The following is a 24,397-nucleotide window of genomic DNA, read 5'->3' on the forward strand; positions in this document are numbered from 1 at the left end:
GAGTAACCCTGGTCACTGTGGAAGTGATTATTTTGTCTTCCCAAGCGTGAAGAGATGGTGGCTATTTTGCATAACGTCGAACGATGTTACATAACGAAATACAACAGATGTTAGCTTTAGTTGCGGGATGAGTAAGAGATGGACTCTCCGACTGATTGCCTTCTTATGGTAATGGAATTTTTGCACCGAGTACAAAAGATCACTCGGAGATGTCGACCTCAGGAATCAAATTGCAGAAAAATTAATCTAAGTTCAAAGAAAGTTGAACAATGCTGCTTTGATGAGCCGGGAAGGTGTTGAAATTAAAGATGCCTATTAACTTGTGTTTATCGCATCTCGGTATGTAGTAATGTTGATTATACAGCAGACGAATCTAAAATAGAAGTTGGTCACATTCATAAATAAGAGAGTTGACGATTGTGCGAGTGCATTTTGAGTAAAAAAACTAAAGAAAAGTGAATATAAATTGGATTTACTCTGGAAGCATTATATGACAGCAGTAAATGATTATTAGTTAAATTCTCTAGTTGCAGAGTCCACAACTGTTTTAAAAGACTTGAATATTCAATCTCAAAAATATATTACTTCTGGAGAATTGGTGACATGTTTGACAAGTACATCAAAAAGCCATGACATCACTACCATTACTTCATGCCATTTACTCAATCAGCTCTTGCCTGAAGAAATCGGAAAAGAAATGGAAATTGAAAACAGAGCTCGGCTGAGGAAAATTGAAGAGAAATATAAAAAGTTACACTTATTACAGAAGTTACCTCTCTGTATTTTGGTAAATGTAAAAGAAAAGTGGAAGAGCAGCAGAATGTGCAAAACTCCTTATAGTAGTAAAAATTAGAAAACTGCATCATCAAGCATGAATAATGAACAGCTACTGATTTTAGGAAATGTTAGATAGAGAAGATAACTACATGTTTTTTAGCCTCTTTCACTAAACAGTAAGTGTGCAACTGTGCATCTAGCAAAAGTTTGATATATTATTCTAGGGAGAGGCATCAAGAGAAAATGGTAAAATGCTACGCATCTGTTTAGCAATGAAAAACCAGGTTATGCAAACCACTAACAAGAATTACGCAACTAGAAATCATTGTAAACAAGGCCTTGATAGCTGGGAGTCCTCATGCCTGATTATACCATTAAAAACACTGGCAAGGCTTTTCAAACCAAAATATGCGGTTTCAGAAAAAAGACGAGCGTAACACCTGCTTGGCTCTGTGAATCAAACAGAGATTATTTTAAAAAACTGTTACATAGAAACCGTCTTTTTCTGTTTGTTTATACTCAAATTGGCTCGCGATGATACCTTTGAACTTAAGCTAGCACCTGCAGCAACTGGATACACTCCTGCAAGCACCTGCTCGCACTTGCATAGGAAGGTTGCCATTTGCCAAAGGCTTTTCCACCCTTACTGATCAGCCAACAGAGTGGTTAGCAAACTAGTTCCCCAAGAATTATCTTGGCAGAAGTCCATTATGACTATCCATTAAAAAAGTACAGTAAGTGAAAGGAGTTATCTTCTTTGCGTTATTAAATGAGTCTGGAGTGAAATGTTAGCTTTATTAAAGATGACACCACTGTTGATATTTGAGGCATTGTTTGCACCATGTAAGGTCATCGACAATCATATATGTGAATAAAAAACTTTTGGGTGTGGGGAACAGGTAAATGAAGAAGTTTAAATGCTTGACAAATTACTTTTTTTCACAAGTTAGCTCAAGAGCTGCCTGATACAGCCTTAATACTAAACATTCAACAGCTCTGTGACAAATAATAGTCTACTGTAGTACTAAGATGAACAGTTTGAATATATTTCTTTACCAGCCCATCTCTGCCAATCAAGGTTTCGCAGAAGAGCTGATAGTCATAATTACTAATCCATAGCGAGTAGGGGAAGCAGGGTAGGCTAAAAGACTGTCACCAAAAACTGTTGACAAACTCGGCTATATTTGGTTTACCAGTATACATAGAAACTATCAGCATCTAGTATTTTAGACTAAAAAAAGTTATTTGTACAATGTGTGATGAGTAATGTGAACAACGGTTGTCTCGGAGCAAGTCTGAGATAGTCAAAATTTCTACAGCTCATTTTTTTAATGTAAAGTTTGTAACTAATTTTATAAGAACCTATAAACGTAATATCTGTCTGCTTGCAGCTCGTACAACCATCATTTAGAGTCCACAGCTCCACTTTGGGAAACACCAGTGTTATATCCTTAATAAGCCAACCTGAGGAGGCTTTAACAGGTGATATAAGTACTTCTACTGATCTATTTTGTGCTCTCTACTTCTACACTGGACTGTGTTAAATGTCTACCTATTCAACGTTTAAAGTGCCTCTTTATTTTTTTATCGGCACCACAATGAGGTAATAACACATACTGTATAATATTGTAGAATTTATAACATGAATTGAAATTTTTTTCATCAATTTTCCTTCCTACAGAAACTGTGCTGTTGATTGGTTATGAGATTTATAGAAATTCAACAACTGATTTCAAAGGTGCACAGTTAGCAGTTATAGCTGCACAGGTTTTGGTTGCGAACTTTCTATATAGCTCCTTTGCTGCATAGTTCCTTGGCTACATAGCTCCTTGGCTAAATAGCCCCTTCGCTAAATAGCACCTTTGCTACATAGCTCCTAAATCAGATGTGTAATAACCATCTCAACAGAGCACCTTTTGGAAAAATGAATAGTCATCACTTGTCTATGTGCATCATAGTCATAGCTTAAGGTACAGCAAAGCTCGCTTGTGAGCGATAAAGATTTCAACCTATAGTAACTAATCAAACTCTGTTAGGCTAAAATAAATATAAAAATGACATTTGTATAAAAATATTGCAGTTCCAAACATTCCATTTAATTTTATTGGTCAACCATGGTGAAATTGTTTTGGTTCAAGTAGCACATAAACACTAGTTCGATACATCTCTGCACTGATGCTACTGAAAAGAATTGACTATTCATTATGACATAAGTCTTATGCATTGTCAATAACCCTAAAGGAAGCTGACTATGATGGCTCGATTAAGTAACAACCGATATGAGTTGCCATTGAAATTTATTTTTATCGGAAATATAGATGAACAGAGAAATTAGATACAGTCAAACATATAGTGATCATAAAAAATGCAGCAAAGAAAAATAATTCAAAAAAAAATTTGTCAGATCGGTATTTTATTCTATGAATTTTAATACACAAACATATGAGTATTTTTAAGCATTTAATATGGAAACTTAAGAGATACTAATGCAAAATATATTTAATACATAGTAGGTATTTATTTTATTGTAATAATCAGAAAACCAATTAGCAGTAATTTTAGGGAACAACTGTAACTTGAGGTGATGACTGTAACATTGAGCTGATTAGACTTGTGACAATGTCAGGTAATTCAGAGTTATCTTCACAGGGATCTTCATAGAAATTAAATACATCTTTTTGCTATAACACAGATTCAGTAAGGATAATAAAAAACTTTCTAGAAGTGTCCCTTGTCAAGGTTTACAGGATGTGACATCAAATGTCCCACATATTATCCTCAACATGATCAATTCCAAACGAAAAAGATTTGAATTGTCTCATTATTCAGTTTACATTCACTTTTATTAATATACATAATTCCTTGATTTCAGCTGATATTCATTATAAACCTTTGGACTCTGCACTGCAACAAACTGTTAATTTGACTACTACTTTTTATTTATACTTCAACCTGTGAAAACTTAGACGAGTGAAAGGACGCATAACTCCAACACTTAAGAGACTAAATGATCCCTACTGATTGAATCTTGACACTTGTCCAATTGTAAAAATTGAACACAAAACCATGATTAACATTCTTCAGCGGTGATAGCGAGAAAAATTGACTACTGTACGTGAGAGTAATAAATATACATTAGCAAGATGGATGGATGATGGAACACTGGCACACATAAAATCTAACTGGCTGAGGCAGCGTGAAGGGTCTGTTCAGTTTCGACAGCAGGAGACCGGTCAATTGAGTCAATGTACGGCGCAGGTACACCTAGCTTAGCCAAGTCGTCCCGTGAACATTCCCGAATCTTGGGTCTCGTTTCAGCCAGCCTTTCCCAAGAGAGATCAGCCAGGGACCGGACAGACAGCCTTAGCTGAAATTGACATAAAAAATTCTATGAAATATGAAAAAGCATTCCTTTAGATGTCTAAATGAAAAATGAGGTCACACATATGTTGTTATATGATCAGCTAGATGAGGGTGTGGTCCGATTCGTGTGAGCCACCGAGCGTGCCATGTGACAGTTTTTTAGGAGCATTCCTGGAGCGAGCCACCATTTGGCTAGTGTGGGCCAATTTTATGCACTGGGCTACATCGACAGCCCTCACATGCTGGTGTGTTACAAAAACCAGCCGTTGTGATAAACAGAGTTTCTTCTTCCTGTATGATCGTACCGCTGAGTAAATACAGAACGGTGCTCTGTCATTCATTAAGATTTGTCCAGAAGTCGCTGGATTGGATGCCTCCATTTCGTTTTTACTCTTAGGTGATTGGCTGACAGTACTCCAATTACTAATTACCGTTTTCATAAGGCTGGGCAAACCAAAAGAGTCCTTGCTGAGGCCCTATTTAAAAAATTCCTACAGGGCACAAGTCTTTCATTATACATATATATACATGTATATAATATATATATATAATATATATATTACATGTATGTTAGTACACTGGCAGTCCTGTGAGTTGTAAGAGATCATCAGGTATAATAACTATGTGCACAATTATTCTTAAATGTGTAATAATGGTTGAGTGGTGCAGTTGGTAGGGAGCTTGGCTGGGAATCTGAATATCTAAGTTCTACTCCTGTGCAGAGCAATACTTCTCCTAATGCTCTCAATGTGGCTCCGGACAGACAGATGGACAGACAGATGGGCAAACAGATGGACAGACAGATGGACAGACAGATGGACAGACACAACTCATATTATAATAAAGATATTTAAATGACCGTATGAAGGAAATAGAGCTGCTGTGATCACAAATGCTAAGCATTGCGGTTCAATACCTCTTAGCTAGTTTTCTATCATAGCAACTTGGATTCGATATTTTCACCGTTTCTATGCGCTACCAAAAATTTAGTCTTTTGATCCTGATTATGAATGGCAACGGCTCACGGTTCTCGACAAAACTGCTTCAAGAGCTGAAGTGGTAGTAGCAGACATCACTTTGTATTCACAGGACTGCGGGTGGTTTGGTATAGCAATGCTATAGAAAGCGGCTGATAAAATCACAAAAAAACTATTGAATGTGTGAAATAAATGTAGATGGGAAAACATTGAGCCGATGAACTAAATACTGTCATAACATTTTGATATGATACGAGCAGCAAGCGCGGCATTGCCTGGAATCTCTTTCATTCTCAATCAGATAGCATGGCATGCATGTAGACATTCAACACGAATATTTACACTGCTTTCACGACAACAATCCATGAACTTATTCATTGAAAGAATTTGTCTTTATTGCACAAGGCGGAACATTCTAGTTTCTAATCAGATCGTAGGGCAGTTATATGGATCAGACCGCAGGGCAGTTATATGGATCAGACCGCAGGGCAGTTATATGGCAAACAAAAGCTCTAAAGTTGCCCATTGAGCCCTAAAGTTGCTTAGAGCAGCCCTGATTTTTCACATGAAATAAGCCAGAAGTAACGCATCAAGCTCTGCCAGTCTGCTTTTACAACTTTTACCTTGTGCGAGAACTTTTTAACATCACGGAAAACGACTCCTATTATAGTAAAGATTATTCCGCAATGCCAGAACGCGTCGATTAGCGCAGCTACAAACTGAAAGTCAAGAGATCGAGTCCCATGCAAAGCGATGTTTTATATAGCACTTTATCCACTGCCTATACCTATTACATTCTAATTACAAGCTCAGAATTTCATAAGTATATACATACATGACAACCTCTGTTGAGAGAAATTAGAGGAGGTGTGGCATAAAAAATTGCCAAGCTTTATTCAGTAAAAACTTTTAATATTTTATTTCTCAAAAGGGCTTTAGATTTATCTTCCTCCTTTTACTCATTAAACGATGTTCAAATGCTGCCGACTACACATATTGATTGCTGCCGATGCAATCACAAGAAATACTTCATATAACTGTGCATCTATAGCAACAACCGAAAATACGGGTTGTTTCACATTTCTAGCATAATGAAAATTTGAGGCTATGCATCTGCTGCTCCTTCAGAATATCCAAGCATTAAGCTGGGCAATGCCTGAGATTTCTTATATGTTCAATCAGATAGCTGATCAATCAGATAGCTGATCAACCAGATAGCTGATCAATCAGATAGCTGATCAATAAAATAGCTGATCAATCAGATAGCTGATCAATCAGATAGAGGCTGTTTCTTGGAAACCAAACGGAACTTCGAAACCAAATATTTTTAGCGACCTGGTGGAAGGCATAGAATTTCGGATGAAATTGGCCAAAACATGTGAAAATACACTGACATACAATGACAAGGTGAGATTTCTTAGTAAAAAAGAAGTTTATAAAAAATCACACGAACATTTAAGTAATACTAAACTTGGCTATCTCTAATATTACTATCACAATAAAGATACAATATTACTCATATTGACTGGCAGCGGCACATGGTATATCTCAAGAGGCAATAACTATGCATACACAAGTACAGGTATGATTGCTACAACAAATAATTGGATATCTTAAAAATATTCTACAAAATCATCGAACAAAAGCCTAATAATTGAGATAACCTGAGTTTTGAGAATTATACGTAAAAAAACTGCCGCATATCTTGTTGTTAACCTATTATTTTACATCACAATAATTTGATTACAAAAATAAAAAACCTTTGAACAAAAATCAGCGCTTAAAATATCGACCTGCTGTCTCCTGTACAGGTCTACCGCATACTAGGAACTATGTCTGGGCATCTGGCTGCTTTTAGGTTTATTACTGATGTGCATGTACATACATGAAATTCATAACTAAATGAGAAGATAACTTCAAACACATTTTGTCACGGAAAGAAAACAACTCCCAGATATATGGACAAATGAACCGGATTGTTCCAGATGGAGCATTACTTAACTTGTCTGTTAAATTCCAGCCAACTATATCAGTAAATTGCTACATAGGTTAATAGCAAGCAATATTAATGGAATCCTACTCTTACAATTTTGCATTAAAACAATGACCCAAAATCTTTGCTATCTCACCAAGACATCACCGCAAAGATAGCCTCTGTTGATGTCACGATTGGCTGACGATAACTAAACACGCGCAGCAAATGGCTAGAAGCATGAAAAAAGAAACACGAGCAAACAAATCCTACTAGATGATTTGGAAAAACTTGGCAAGCGCTATTTTGACATATGAAATAAGTGCCTAATCCAAACCCTCAAATATCGACATCAGTTGAATATCAACACTAGTTCTGTTATAAAGATGTTAAAAAACTACCTGTGACAAATTTCTCAGCCTTTCTTCACTAGAGCCGCGTGCCTCCATACCCTTGACTCCTCCAAAGGAGTATATTGTGGACCCATCCTGTAATAGTACAACCACAGCTGACATCTTCTCCAATCTACACCGAATAATAGAGGTGGAACGAGACAGGTTTTTTAAGTTCGAGACGAGACTCGAGACACTGTCTTGTAAAAATTCGAGACTCGAGACAGTAAAATAATATGCATTTGGTGATGATTTTACTACACAAGGACTAGCGTACTAAATATATAAAATTGATAAACCTCTTTATAAATTGAATTTTCTCCTGGTGTAAACGATTTAAATACAACATTTTAATTGCGACATGCATGTATTTTTTGTAAACAAAAGTGACACAAACAGTTCTAAAATAGCGAAGTTATATATTTCTAAGAATTTTGAGCTTGATTGATACTAATTATTATAAACATATTGCTTTGTACATGTATATTTGTTTTAAGTTTGTTTGTGTATTAACTGCAGTATGTGATTTATATTTAAATTGTACTCATGAAATTATATGAATTACTGTATATATTCTTATATTGAACTAATGATAATGTCATTGTTACCCGAACACGAACTATGGTCGACACGGCCTTTAGTTCGTTTCTTCGTGTACGGGCAGGTTTTACCCGCAATTGGTAGTATACAAAAGAGGCCCGAATTTTATGAAGGGCAAATGGTGTTTAGACACGATACGATAAAATACAGATATTTTACCCGCAACAGTCTTATTTATTAAATCAGATTATCCGGAGGGTAATTGGATTCGACCCGGTATCTGTTTTTAGGACACAGAACCGGACTACAATATATTAACAGGGCTGTTTTCTGGACTACATGATTAGACTCGGCGGCCAACATAATCAATAACAACAGGTAGTAATGGACCTAGTATAAGTTTAAAGACAGTTGTCCGCAATCCATTACAATATATGGAGTTGTTGTTACCGCGAAAGCCATGTTTTAACAGCCGTGCGCAAGCGCTTTAGTTCTATGTCCTGTCTCGAGTTTAGCAATAGTTAGGTCGAGACGAGACAAATACGAGACAAGACAGGTCAAGACTCAAGATGTCTCGTTCCACCTCTACCGAATAATGCATTTTACTGCTTAGGTGATTGTAAGCATTTATTGCCTGGCCTGCAGGGTTCACCACCAAATACATCATGGATAGAGTACGAGGTCCTCTACACTTATCCTGCGTGCAGAGGATGAATTGAGGATACATTTGCTTTTCAAATGCTAAGTGATAGTATACCATATACAATGTTTGACTAGTACTTCAGAGTGAGTTGATCTTTTGAGTGGTACTTCATAGTGAAATGATATGAATCGATTAGTGCTTTAGAGTGGGTTGATATGATTCGAGTGGTATTTTAGGGTGGGTTGATATGATTCGAATGGTACTTAAGAGAGAGAGTCGACTGATTCGAGTGATACTTTAAAGTGAGTTGATTTGATTCAAGTGGTACTTTAGAGTTATTTGTAGGATTTTAAATCCTTAGACGGTGAACAGATTTGAACTTATTAACAACACATAAAACTGATCTTAATACATGTGTACACAGAGAAATGTGAAAAAAATGAAGTAGTCACTAAAAGCATCTAATAAAACACAAATTCAAATCAGTTCCAAGAGAGAGCCAAAACTAAAAAAAAGAAGACTCACTGGAGATGCGGTCATTGCATGAAAGTAGGTTTTCTCTGAAAGAGAATAGGGGAGTTTAGACCAACTCCGAGTAGGGATATTGTACTTCCACATGTCCCTGAAACATGTGGAGTTGTCATTCCCTATCCCTCCAGATATGTACACATCTAAAATGTGCAGAATATAAACATTGGAGACACCCAAACAAATACTTTAAAGGCGCAATACCAACAAAACTTGTCCTTGTTTTCTGGGTTTGCAATAATAATAATTTGAAGTCTTTATTGCTAATTTTTAACAAAGCCAGCTATATGAATAAAAACCTACACTGAACATAGAAGACCTCCATTTGTTTTACGAAATGCCTATCAGGAAAGTTTTTATTTGGTCAAGTGCTAGATTTTGAGAAACAAAGTGCAACCATTTTAGATACCTTGTATCCTATTGCTATGACTACAATCGGCATCGGGTCTCTATTCCTTTCAATTGGGTGTAGGTAGAAACCTCATCAGATTCTTGTTTTAATTAAAACCCCTCCACAGTAGAATGTTAAGACAATCAGTTGTATTGCAAAGACTTGTTAAGTCAGCCTTGACAACAAAATATATGAGCAACTTGAAGGGTATACCTTTCAGGCAACTTAAATAAAAACATCCTACCATTTTCAACTACGACTTAAAGCCATATCAAAGTGGATAACAATGAACGGTACAGAGTGAAATTTCTGAGCAGTGAACTCAAAATCACTCTAAAAAGTACTCTGAAAAATTAATGCACGAAAAAACAAATCCAATCAAAAGCCGTAGCAAATCCAATTAACACCGTAGCAAAATCTGCAAAGTAGAAACAATATTTTTCTAAATTATGGGCCACAATTTTAACCTTTAGAGCATTAAAAATCCTCTCTAACCTTTTGCAATTACTAGATAGGCAAGAGCATGTACATGTCCATGAACAAGTCGCATACTTGTATATTACATTACATATATAATGTATATTACATTATATATATAATTTATATAATATTATATATATAATAATGAAAGCCGTGAAAAATTAACGAGAACTGAATGGCGGAATATGACTGGGTAGAAAATCAGAGTAAAGTCAAGGCTAAAATATTTTGAGCCAATCAGCATCAAGATAGGTGAATGATAGAATCCGCTTAGTGGCGATTCTCTGGACATGAAAAGCGGTTTGAGCTGTTCTTAAGAGATTCTATATCTAACACTGGCATCAACAAGATCACTAGTAAAGGACTTTCATATCTATAGACAGTGCACTCTCATGCCTTGGAGACGAGACTGACAGTATAACACGGCGTATTTGTATGGAAATGAAGGCCATTAAGAACCTGTGATACAGTGAATTGGTGACAGTTTAATCTGGTAGTAGGAGGATTATTGTAGTCAACAATTGATAGTAGTAAAACTGTTGTATGAGGCATTGATTATGATACAATATCAAAAATGCCGACTCATCAAGGACAAAGAGATGACGAGACTCACCTGGGCCAATTTGCACACAGCCATGGCATTTTCTTGCCTTTGGATACCCTAAAAAATTAATGTCCCACGGTTGAACAAACACATAAAAATTAAGGATTATTTTTTGGAGATGCGAGGTAAGGCATCCGTCAAATGTAGCAATTGCATATCAGAGGTGCTTGTCATTGACCTTATGACCCATCCTGCTATTTTGACAATGCAAAAGTAAGATGTTTCTATTTATGGTAATTATGTAGTCTTGGGCATGTGAGGTAAGATTTTATAATGCCAGTGCTCGAGCACGAGTAGTAACAATATTGTTTTGATTAGATGTAACATTGCTCAGACATGCACACATCAGTGTTGATATGCTGCACTGACACCATATACCTCCTGCTCTATAACAAGCGGTCTAAACAGGGTAATAGCTAGCCTGTCTTGACAAACTGTTCTTTTTGGGGAGTTGTCCCCCGTTGAGCGGGGCGAGCAAAACAACAGCTTGTCACAAGACGCACTGCACCCAATGCATCAGCTGCACTGAAAAGGAGTTGTTCTCTTCCGTCTATGCGGCTTGGCTGCGATGTTATGCTGGTCACTCCATTGGTAATTTTTACAGAACTCGCGCAAAAATTTATGTAGAAAAAAATAAGATGACTGTGTGTAACTAGAGACCAGTCTCTGCGGTAAACTTTAGTAGAAGTTAAGAACTTAGGCAAAAACAGCAACTAAACATGTTGTTATTTGTGCGCTCAGTCAGTTTTATTTGTATTTTTGTATCAGTAAGTTTTGTTTGTTCTTATTGATTTTATTTTTAATTTATTTATTTTTAAGTTCTACTAAAGTTTAGTTTAAAATGTTTAGTCACTGGTGTTGCCTAAGTTCTCAAGTTCTGCTAAAGTTTACCGCAGAGACTGGTCGCAGGTTAAACGTTGTAATCTTATTTTTTCTACATAAGTTTTTGCACGAAGTTCGTTATGATTACCAAGGGAGCGACCGACAACATCGCAGCCAAGTCGCACAGACGGAAGAGAACAACTCCCTTTCAGTGCAGCTGATGCATCAGGTGCAGTGCGTCTTGTGACAAGCTGTTGTTTTACTCGCCCCGCTCAATGGGGGACAACTCCCCAAAAACAAGTTTGTTAAGACAGGCTAGGTAATAGCCTGACAAGCTTGTATTATGAACAAGAAATCTAATACTACAGTCAACCCTTGTTTGTTTGGACTAATATAAACTTGGCCATGTACGGATATTGAAAATTTTAGTGTGGATTCACTTTCCAATGGCTCCTTCGAAAATCGTTTTCATTTATTTAAAACAAATAATTATTGGCTTCATAACTATGATACGATTCGTACTACTATTTTGAAGCTAATATTTGTGGTTAACACACAGTGTTCAAGCTGCACACATTGCTAAGTTTATCTTTGTTTACGTGAATTGGCTGTTTATTTATTTATAAAATTTAATTGAATCTGCTCAACCTTTCTTGCATACAAGTGACTCATCCTTTTATCGTTGAGAAATATCTCGCTGCTATATACAGTTTTATATGAAAGATCTAGCCCTAGTTCTAAACATTGCTTTGGGCAAGCGAGTGAGGAAACTCAGTGAAAACTATACAAGAAAATACATGTAATTCCTTCTAGGACTCACTCTATGCTTTTATCACTTTTCCTTTCGCCGATGTGCTGACCACAGAAATACGATGCTTCAAAGAAACTGACATCAAATGATGAAATTTACTCAAAGAGTCAAATATTTGTCGTAATTCAAATTATATGTTGTAAAATTTGGATATTTAATTGTAAACACAGACTATCATAAACAAATACCTCTTTTTACATTTAAGGATGAGAAGAATTGTACCACTAGCCAGTGAAATTACTTGTTTGAAACAAATTGCTTTTATACTAAATAAATAACCATATTTTGACGAACTAAAAGTGAGTTGGGCTGTGACAAAACCAACCATTAAGATGTAATATTTTTTGAACAAACACCAGAATTCAGCTATGATGTTAATGGTATTGAAAGTGCGTCAATTGTGTGTATCCACGTCTTTTAGAGAACCATTAGCGTGCACAGCACCAACGAGCGTACTTTCTTTGAAACTAACACTAGAGTTTCATGAAGGCATGAGTAGAGTAAAAAATAACATATCCAACCTGTCTATAAGAAAATACATCATTTTCTTAGTTCCCATCCGCCGCGGTGTGTGCAATTTGGCAACAGAAAAAGGATCTGGCTATAACTAATTGCCTAACCTACCTAGCCAAAACAGTCAAGATGGTGTTTAACAAACAGTTAGATTCGACATTAAGAGAAAATGACATAACGTACCATGGTGATCATCTCTGACTGTATTCAACTTCCGCCATTTCAAAGCCTTAGAACCACCGTTCGAATCTGCACTCGGATCGAACTCCCACACCTAAATTATATATGAAACTTCAGACAATTTGTGGCACAAAACCAAGTTGAATTCTTTAAACATAAGTTAAATGCCATAAGTTAACCAAATAACACAAGACTGTTCAAGCACCTTATCTGATACCATATACCTTGTCTTTACAGCATACACCTGTCTGATACTTATGAAGAAGCAATGAATTTTCTTACATCCTGGTTCAGAATAAACCCTCAGAAAAAGAAAGTCACACTTGCATTATCAAGAAGGAAACACTGAGTTAGGATGCTTACGAGAGATGAATAGATGAGTGCAGGTATTATTACATAAAATTGACTAGTTCAGTCAAACACTAAACTTTGATCACATGGCGTCTCTATACAACAATGTATGCTGATTTGTAGCTAGTCATTGCTTTGCCATTTTACTTACTCAGTAACCTCCAACAGACTGGATTGTAAACTGGAAAAATTTGTCAATGACTTGAGACCTTATCTACTATTTGATGCTATTTGATTGACATAATGGAAAAACCACCTTACTACACGTGCTTGCAATGGCTCAGTTTTCTGCTTGTCCGCATTTTTACGCATGGTAAAGACCCAGCAGAGGAGACAAAGGTCAGCTGGTAAACATCATCCAAACATATTGAAACTCTAACCGCTAATATTCATTGCAATAATTCTCTCTCTATCATGATGTACGCAAGGAAAAAACTTAAATTTATTAAGTATGACTTCGGTAAAGACAAAGATATTAGCTCGGATGTCAAGGATCCAACATAAAGAAAGCTCACTAGGTGATAGACATAGTAAGCTTACAATATCAAGTGGCTCGCAGGTTGTCGAGGTGCCACCACCGAACACGTAGACTTTATCATCATACGCTGCAGTTTCATGCCGGTATCTGCAAAAGATAATTTTTAGGTTCATGAACAAACTTTCCTACGAGTGAAAGAGTGAACATTTCCACACACAAATAATGGCAGACTGTTTGCAGCAATTTTTATCTCCATGCAGATAGTAAGTTACTGATACGCATTATATTGTCGTTTTATCTAGCAGTCTTTTATAATAATATTATGTTAATGTTGTAACATCCTATTAAATAACCTATATGTAATAATTATCACTAAATACAGTTTATATAATGTACAAATATATATCGTTTGAAATAATATATTAAATATAATGTTAAATAGTGGCCTTACTAGTACATGTTAAAGCTATTATAAAAGAACTCGTGTAGAAAGTAAAAAAAGGTCCAAAGATTAACATTACAGATTACTCACCAGGACACCACAACACACAGACATATGTTTCTCTATCTTGTAGATATAAAGATATCAACCAACTAATTCAAAACTAAAATAGAAGTGAGCCTTTACAACTAAATACTTGTAAATCAGACTCTGTTAAGCTTCTACTACGAATCATAGAACCAGGCAACTAGCATTATGCTTCTGGAACTATATACGACTATTTTAATGGTTTTTGAAAATTTCTATGTATCGAAAAGTCTGTGAAACACGCAAAGCATTTACAAAAGAGTTGATGAACATAGCGAGCGTAGAATGCAAAGGGCTGTTTGATATCTTTAATAAAAAATTATAACACAATTTTTTGTAAACCTACCGATTGCAACTTTTTAACAAATAAATAATATAATATTGACTGAAATAAAAAGCCGTGTACGAAGATCGAAAAAAATATTGCATCGTACAGGTCTCAAACTTGCAACCTTTAACAAAATAGACCAACAGTTTAACCACTGCCCATTCTGTTGCTTTGCCATAGTCTGAAATAATTGTGAAGTTATTTATTAATAGACGTGAGGATCTCTCATGGCACACCAGACTGCTATGGTACTAGTACATTCAGTACACTTAATACATTTACAGTGAAACCTCTACTTACAATTACCTCAACATACAAGTTTCCAACATACAATGTAAAATTTGAGCAAGTATTTGACTCTATCCTAAAGTAATTTTCAACATGTAGCTCTCAAAGTTTCTTAAACCTTCCCAGTTTTTCAAGTGAAGTTAACAGACTGGTGAAAATTATAAAGAAAACGCAAAAAGTATAATCATACAGGAAAATACAGACTAGGTTAGCCTTAAATTAGCCTTAAATTAGCCATGTTGCATATCTCTATCACCACCTTTCATCCTGAGCCTACGTATGGTCAAGCCTACATGCCCATTCACATGTCCCTAAGATGAACTATTGATAAAACATCTTTCAATAAATTATTACATTATCATTAATTTAGTTTTTACATATATGGTTATTTAGCTTTATACATAGTTTTATGTAATACATTTATTTTATTGCTGTGTACTTGAAAGAATTGTTTATTACAGAGTTATCTTTAGTTGGTGGGTTGAGAAAAGAATTAAATGAATTACGGTGTATTTTTATGAGAGCATTTGCTCTGAAATAATTGGTTTTTAATACACAAAGCAGCGTGTGAAGGAAATTAACTTCATATGTAAAAAGTTGACTTTATTATTACTTTGTTAAAGTGATTTATAATAAATGTTCAGCTTACATACAGTTCTATTTTAATGTATTAATTAGCTCTTCTGATGTCCAAGAATAGAAGTGGACACAAAAAATTAAACAACACTATATTTTACGTGAAACAATAAATGATAGACTCCGTCTGGTTAAACAAGAAAAATAAAAGAACGACCTTGTTAAAATAAACGAACACGAGAGGACAATGACAGTTATTCCAGCTGAATGACCTTTACATTTTCCTCAAAGTAGTTCCACCACTCAAGCACATATATGATGTTGCGCACTTTCAATAATGAAGATTGCAATAATAGCGTTTCCATGATTTAGAATGAATTCAGAGTGGCTTCCACTCTGAATTGGCGAGAGAACGGTAAGATAGGTTAGTAGAAACAGTAAAATCGACACCATTTTGTTTTGCCAAATCTGTGTGAAGGCATGCGCTGTGAGAATTCAATAAGACATCATATAAACATTCACTGCCGATAGATTCAAATCGATACTTGGCTAAGCTCTAGAGGTAAAAAACTGAAAAAGAGGTAAAAAAGTAGAGGTAATAAAAGTTTCAGCGCATAACGACACGGATCTCTGCAACGAGAACATTCTACTGTTACTCACTACTGTTTCAGCCTGACTTCCTGCTCGTACACCAACATTTACATGCCAGGAAGGGTTACTCGAATGAGGATGGCGAATTAATTTCGTTTTCAAATCTGGTAATTGAGATGAATGTGACCAATGGTGACCTTGACCCGAAAGTGAGTCTACTTTTACAAGTTTTGAGGGATACATCACGAATCTTTAAAAAATCTATACAGCGCAACTTGGAATCATTGAAACGGTAAGATGTGAAATCGTCGGCAGCAGCCAAATCTGAGCTTATTAGACGCACGGAAACAAAGTGAACATTAATAATAGCCTCTCTCGCAGTTGTACTGAGGCACACATTTTTTCTTATGCCATAAGTAGATGAGATGAAGATCGAATGTGGTTTCTAAGAGTGAACCTTTTAGTGTCAAAGAATTTTGAGCCTGGCAATGTGATGGAAGAGAAATGTGGTGAATAAAAGGAAATCAAACACAAACCTGGCAGATGGGCTGAGGTCGGGATTACTGCTTCCCCGAAGGAGCTCCCAGTTAAGAGTGTCAAGGTCAAGTCTGTACATATCATTAACATAGGAGAAGCCAACAGTGCCTCCGAACAGATAGATGTACTTGCCAATGTGGGTCATGCTCTGCAAACACCTTGTTATTTCATATAAGATGAAACCCTCAACATTTGACTACATTTAAGGATATGATATACATAACGCATATATTGAGGATAAGATACACATATATTAAAGATATGATACACATATATATTGAGGATGAGATACACATATATTAAGGATAAGATACACATATATTAAGGATATGATATACGTATATATTAAGGATATGATACACATATATTAAGGATATGATACACATATATATTGAGGATAAGATACACATATATCAAGGATATGATATACGTATATATTGAGGATAAGATACACATATATTAAGGATATGATACACATAACGTTATAAGGGAAGCTCTTATTAGTAAACTTACTCAAATTATCCACTGGCAATGTGCCAGGCTAATAACAAGTGACGAGTAATTATCATTACCTCTCATTGTTTTTAAGCTGATCTTTAATCCCCGGGTAGCACAGCTAGTTATTTAATAAAACCTGGTATTTGGTCAAAATCGGACAAAAATTATTATAGAACTCTAATCTGTAATGTTTTCTGCCGCTGTTGCTGCACAATAAAAATATGTGCTGCCAGTTAAATTTTAACCATCTGTACTCACATGGCCGTAGACTTTAGAAGGCCGTCGTTTCTCATCGCACTTAAGCTTGGTCCATCGATAATTTGTGAGGTCGCAGCAATACAGCTCATTACTGCGAACTTGAGCAAATGGATAGCCTGTACCGCCAAAGAGCAGTAGCCTATGGCCTATTAAGACGCCTACAACAGAAGGCAGAATGAATCAAATGCTAACAAACTTAGTACAAAACCAACCACTGCTTTAAACTAAAACTATCAGATGGAAACTTTCCAACTATTCTTTGATGTGAATAATAGCAACACTAGTATGCTGGCAGTCCCGCGCGCCATGAGAGATCATGTGTAATAATTCTGCGCACAACTATTCTGTGGTGCTGCAAGGTGGTCTAGCGGTGCATTTGGTAGTACGCTTAGCTGCTAATTTCGGATACCAGAGTTAAATTCCTGTGTGATGCATTTTATCCTAATGATGTAACCTTGGCCTCGAACAAAAGGACACGACTCTTATTATAATAAAGATTGATGAAATTGTAAAGCTAGCTTTCGCTGTTTGACCACATAATCACAATTGCATGGCTATATGCAATGGCTGGTCTAAAACGATACATAAACTAGAGGGTAGTTCTATGAAATGACACCAAAACATCCTTGAATATGTGAGACTAAAATACTCCAGTTTTCATGAAATCTATAGCTTTGTTAAAACATTGAAGCATTGAAAAAAGGTTTGCTAAGACATTGCGAAAACTTGAAATATAGTGTAGGGCAAATTTTACATATCACGATTGTGTGAGCGATCACTTAAACTTTCTTTATTAACTGTGCAATGCTGGGCATTCAGCTAGTCTCTAGCCACTGCTGGAGACTAGGAAAAAAGATTGCACCATAGGAGATCTGAACTCACAACTTTCTGCTTGATGGGCCAACATTCTAATACCAGCACTGATCGACCACTTCAGACTAATTGTGCAAATAGTGATTCGCTGATCTTTATTGGCAAACCTGACGATCCCTCACAGCACACCAGACTACCAGAGTACTTGGCATATTTGCCAAGTCTCCCGGTTTGGCCAGGCCAGGACCCTCCAGTTTTTTAAGTCAGTCTCCCTTTTGCACAAAATCTCCCATTTTCCTCCAGCTTTTTCAATAAAAGTAGTGGTTTAATTTTTTACTTGCCGTTTTCCCTTTCTTAACTAGTTGAGAGCCCTCATCATCATACAAACTTAGCAACAATGAAACAGATCGCTATTAAACCGTATGTTTGCCATAAAACCTGGGCTACTCAAATTTAGCAACATTGATGTCTAACGATTTGTTCTACAGTTCTTTATCAATAAACAAAGAATATACATGAAGCTGTGACATATCGTTGGTAAACGACCATGACCTCACATTGCTAGTAGAGTACCTGAACATTAAAGAAAATCGTCGAGGGGCCTCCTATGTAGGTACTGATAGAGAAAAAAAAACATCACAAAGAAATCTAGGCTTTAGATTCAACTACTACATTTGCCCTCAATCTCACGCTTTTTTTTCTCAACTACAGTGAAACTCGGATAACTCAAACTTCAAGGGACCGAGCAAAAGTGTTCGAATTATCAGAGTGTTCAAGTTATCAGAGCACTGTCACAAGTCCATGTATTGACTTATTTATTAGTAGACACATGAACATATACAAACTATAATATAAATCAAAAGCACAAATGGCTTGTTTCAAATTAAATGCTTCTAATGTAAAGTTTAAAACGTTTTTATCAAAAAGTATAGAGATTTTTCTATCACTTGAGATTGGTTTGTTGTTTGAGGTGATATTATTGCCGGGACGTTTTTTAGATTGACATTGGCAAAACTTGATCGTTGCTGAAATGCTCAAAGAAAAGACATCTTTTTCTTTTGAGCGTTTTACCCACGATCAATTTTGCCGATCTTTCTTGAAGTTTTTTGCAAAGATTACCTTACTTTACCTGGGATTCGTTAAGAGCAACACTCCGAGGCAGTTCAATTAAAAGTTTTACGAGGTTTTACGGTACATTGTATATCACTCACGTTTTTTGAATGGATACTTATTGAATGTACACACGTATTTTGTGTTTAGGTCAAACGATGAATAGTTTTTTTTAGCTAAGACAACGTATACGTTTAATTACAACAATTTTTAAGACGTTTTAAACATTCAACATTCCGACGTTAATTCAACACGGTATCAACGTCGGAAAACTATTCATCACGGGCTAGCCGGGTCACGCACTCAAGGATTTTCGCCACGCAAATACAAAACAAAAACAACATGCTGTTTTTGTTTTGTATGTGTGTGGCGAAAATCCTTGCGCTCGTGACCCGGCTAGCCCGTGCTATTCATCATATAGCAGTATAAATCACATTTCACCAAACCTTTAGAACAGTCATTGACAAAAATATTTTGCCGATGGAGGTAATAACGACGCTTATGAATTACGAAAAGTTGAGGTTTACCTCTATGGCTTGGAATAAAGTGATTTTCTAAAGCGATAGCAACCGTTTCGGTAGCCGTTGGGCAAAAAACAGTTCGTTATAACAGTGTTGAATTCGAGTTATATAGAGCCATTTATCATTGCGTGGGAACGGACCACGCAAATCCATTCGAGTTAACCATGTGTTCGCTATATCCGAGGGCGAGTTATCAATGTTTCACTGTACTTGGCAAGTATGGTACTTAGTATAAATAATACTCCATTTAATTTTGTATTTAGTTATGCCTGACTGAACCAACACTGTTTTGTTTTTAGCTAAGCCGCAGTAAGGCATCTCACAGATAATGTCAGAAAGCTACCTTGACCTTAAGTAAAGAACATGAACATACATGCGTAAGAAGCGCTTTCCTCTGGTTTAGTGCCTGTGGTAGAGAGCCGTCGCCAGCGTTTGAATGTGCAGTTGTACATCCAAAGCTCCCTGAACATAGGAAACTCATCCATATTGCGGTGAGGTGAATCGCGCTGTCCAACAGGGTCTACGGGATTGTACCCTCCATAGCAGTATATATTCTGTTTAGCATCCATCACTATCCTGTGTCCACTTCTGGCATGTGGACCAGCATGTGGACCTGCGTGTTACATCAGATGTTAATATAAACCATGCTTTGGCTTCAGTATGTAAGCAAACAAAGGGCTGCATTACTTGAAGGTTGACTTGCAACAAAATTTACATAACAGTTATTTGGTATTAAAAGGTTCACCATGTTTTACTCTGCTGTGTTGTAGGTGCAAAATATGTGGTAATGTGGTTGCAAGCTATTAAAAGCTCAAAAATGAACAGTTAATCGCAGCTATCTCGAAAACTCGGTAGGTTGAAATCCATTACTCAACTCGACGTGGTTATTGTTTTGACATGTACTGTTATCACGTGAATTGAAAGACCAATAAAAGGCTCAACATAAAACGCCTCGTAGCACTAGTTTATGACAAACACTTCGGGTTCTACCGGACTGCCCGTATCAAATATAGATGCTTGCTACTTCACAGTTTCGTTTCAGCTTGGTCTAATCATTTAGTCGTAATCTGATCATGTGACTCATACTTCCTGCCAAATGGCGCGAACAATTTCTGCAGCATTTTTCGACTATCACAAATGACTAAAAGGCTCCTCGTGTTTATCAGAGGATAATATGCCCTCCTTCGAGCTAAGGTTAAAAAACTAAACTAATTTTTAGGCTAGGTTTTGAGATATCAGTGCTCAAAGTGACAGCATTACAATGATGATGAAATAGATGTGCAAGGACAATAGACATGGTTTTATTGAATGCTTGAAGTTTATTTGCGAGAAGATTTCGACAAATGAGATTGCATGAAAGTGAAAACAGGAGCACATCGTGTTCAACTACATCCATTTGAGCCATTTTGGAGAGGGATTCAAAAACGGTGGTGTTTTTGTGATGGCTGCGATTAATTGTTCGTTTTTGAGCTTTTAATAGCTTGCAACCACATTACCATATATTTTGCACCTACAACACAGCAGAGTAAGACATGGTGAATCTTTTAATACCAAATAACTGTAATGTGAATTTTGTTGCAAGTCAACCTTCAAGTAATGCAGTCCTTTGTTTGCTTACATACTGAAGCGAAAGCATGGTTTATATTAATATCTGATATTATTTACTCAATAACCATAATTCTGCTTAAAATTCTGTAAAAAAATCTGACAAGTCGACTAATGTCGAATATAGACATAGAAAGCAATATGCATGCTAATTCTCTTACAGGACAAGCTGCGCTACCCGACGTTGCCGGGGTAATAAAAAAGTCTTTGGTCAAAAAATTGATTTGTAGTTAACATACAACAATATTTGTCATTCTAATTTTCAAACTACATTTCATGAGAAAAGTGTTTCGTGTAATTCAAATAAATTAGGAGAGAAAATAAAAACAAATGTAAAGGTTTTCATATGTTGTCAAACAACTTAAACTTCATATCACGAGGGATATGAAGGTGTCATATGAGGTATCATGTTTCGTGCAGGTCAGTTAAAGTAAAGACAATCAAATGACTATAAAAAGGTTTAGATGTAAATGTGAAATTATTAGAAAGTAATAGCTGTAATAAGTTGGTTTTGCTACAATTACAATAAAAGATGATTAGGTAATGATACAATTAATATGAACTGAGAAAACAAAATAAAAATCCTGAATATGTAGAATTAATAATAACAATTCTTGCATAGAAGTGAGTGTGTATAAAAAAGGTAACTGTTCCACCAGAAGCTATTGATAAAAACTTGGATTCCGATGATACGATGACAATAAAATTGTCCGCGCAAGAAAAATTGGCTTTGACCCCAGATATAGCAATCAAACCTTACGAAAAATATTTCTTTACAGAAGCATCGTAACTCGTGGCCGCATTGGTAAAATAATCAGCGTGCGCTATAGCCGAAATGACAGATCCTCAGACATGCTTTGAGAAATATATATAAACTATCTGTGCTACCTGGCGTTGCCCGCGTAAATAAAAAAGTTTTTGGTCCGAAAATTGATTTGTATTTAACATATAACAACATATGACATTCTAGCTTTCAAACTACATATCATGAGAAAAGTGTTAGCTGAAATAATTTAATAGAAAATAAAAACAACTGTAAAGGTTTTCAAACTTTGTCAAACCACTTTTAATCTCACATTTCCTCATATCATGAGGAAAATGTTTCGTGCAGGTCAAATAAATTAAAAAAATAAAACGGCTATAAAAAGTTTATAGATTTAAATGTGAAATAACTAGCAAGTGATAGCTAAATTAAGTCGGTTTTGCTACGGTAATGATACAATTAATAAGAACTAAAAAAAAATAAAAATCCTGAATATGTAGAATTATTAATAATAATTCTTGCATAGAAGTGTGTGTGTATAACAAAGGTTACTATTCCACCAGAAACTATCCATCAAAACTTTGAATAAGAAAACACTTCTACTCTATGGAGACTCTTCTCACGGAGAAAATGTAATTTTCCGCGCGAGAAGAATTGGCCTTGACCGAAGATATAGTAATTGAACCTTACAAAAAATATTGCTTAACAGGAGCGTTGTAACGCGTGGCCGCATCAGTAAAATAATCAGCGTGCGCTATAGCTTTATCTATAGCCGGAGTGCAGACAGACACACGACAAACACATGTTGAGAAATTTTCTTAAAGGATTATAATATTGTACTGTGCTATTTACATTTTAGTCGCTTTCCTTTTTAAAATGTTTATTAATTGTATAATCTCAATCAGATGTGATAGATGTTTTTAATAACCTCACCTTGAATACTGTTACCCTTTTGAGGAAATATGGTTTTCCATCGAGTACTCATGGTTGCGCATGCATGCTCCGAGTATCAATGAATGCGCTCAGTTGCTGGCTGGTATACTTCTATCATACACTTACAGTGTGAAACATCAACTCGTCATGTTCATTAGTTAATCTGAGACACACTTCTGCTAAACCTAAAACAAAAACCAAAACTTGTGTTGACAAATATAATCTTTGGGTGCGCAGATATTCATTTCATATTCATCGGATGGATTGAATCATGGTTCAGTAACCAGGCTTCGGTAATGCACTCTGTTGGTTTCAGCAGAACACAAGTGAATTGGTTTCAGCAGAGCACAAATAAGTGGGTTTCAGCTAAGCACAAGTGAGGTGGTTTCAGCAAAGCACAAGTGAGTTAGTTTCAGCTAACTCCTGTTAGGTTCAGCAGGTTGTATCGCAGGAAGCATTGGGTTCAGCGCATTATGTTAGCTCCAGTAGAGCACAAGTGAGTTGGTTTCAGCAGAGTACAATTGCGTTAGTTTCAGTTAACTCTTGTTAGGTTCAGCAGGTTGTATCGCAGGAAGTTTTAGGTCCAGCACAGATATGCCAAAAGTAAGAGTTGTCTCCACCCCACTCTAACGAGTTTATAACAGTTATTCTCAGCAACGTTTTACTTCAAGTTGATTCAAATTCATCTTGAGTACACTAACGTTTTGCTATTTAAAAACAATGCATATATAATCATTGAACACATATCTGGGCAAAAGATGGAATTAATTCCAATCTTTTGAGTGACTTACGGCCTTATTGCAACCATACCTGCTAACTCTCACACATTGGGCGTGAGACTCACGCAATCACTCCAAAGAAAAAATGAAAATGCGTGAGAAATGCGTGAGATTTTTGCCCCAATTTCCACAATTTTATATATACGATCATTGATACATCAATTGCCCCAAAACCAAATCTCACGCATTGCCCCACTCTTGGGTTGGCAGGTCTAATTGCAACATAGGCAGTTACTAACATGACTGCTTATGTGCATGTCAAAATATGAAATAGAAAACCTGATAGAAAAAAGTACGATAAAATCATGAGACAGTTTTACTTTTCACGATTACTTCAGAAATGAATCGCTAGTCACAAACCTTTCCAACGGCTAAGTCGCCGTTTCCACCAGCAATAAAGACTAAACAATTTTAGCTTGCTACGTTCTAGATATGTCGACACCCAC

At 36.1% G+C, this 24,397-nt stretch overlaps 1 protein-coding gene across 1 annotated transcript; it reads right to left on the bottom strand.

The window, feature by feature from the left end:
• Window positions 1-3,057: 3,057 nt before the first annotated feature.
• On the bottom strand, window positions 3,058-24,397 carry LOC137393736 (kelch domain-containing protein 10-like). The gene is made up of 11 exons (XM_068080417.1): window positions 24,312-24,397; window positions 23,173-23,357; window positions 20,245-20,484; window positions 17,428-17,585; window positions 16,671-16,819; window positions 13,885-13,969; window positions 12,997-13,087; window positions 10,677-10,724; window positions 9,190-9,335; window positions 7,491-7,577; window positions 3,058-4,144 (listed from the first exon to the last, which is right to left on the bottom strand). Exons 2-11 carry the CDS (start codon window positions 23,222-23,224, stop codon window positions 3,956-3,958), a joined length of 1,245 nt encoding a protein of 414 aa, XP_067936518.1. The 5' UTR covers window positions 23,225-23,357; window positions 24,312-24,397; the 3' UTR covers window positions 3,058-3,955.

This window comes from Watersipora subatra, chromosome 4, assembly GCF_963576615.1.
Source record: "Watersipora subatra chromosome 4, tzWatSuba1.1, whole genome shotgun sequence".
NCBI lineage: Eukaryota > Metazoa > Bryozoa > Gymnolaemata > Cheilostomatida > Watersiporidae > Watersipora > Watersipora subatra.

What these genes read in the sequence shown, in the direction of transcription:
- LOC137393736 (XM_068080417.1), bottom strand. Translation starts at nt 23,224, where the DNA reads ATGAGTACTCGATGGAAAACCATATTTCCTCAAAAGGGTAACAGTATT. An exon ending in GGAAAGCGCTTCTTACGCAT is followed by an intron (nt 17,586 to 20,244) that starts GTATGTTCATGT and finishes CTTCTGTTGTAG; the next exon opens with GCGTCTTAATAGGCCATAGG. An exon ending in CTGTGTGCAAATTGGCCCAG is followed by an intron (nt 9,336 to 10,676) that starts GTGAGTCTCGTC and finishes TGCACATTTTAG; the next exon opens with ATGTGTACATATCTGGAGGG.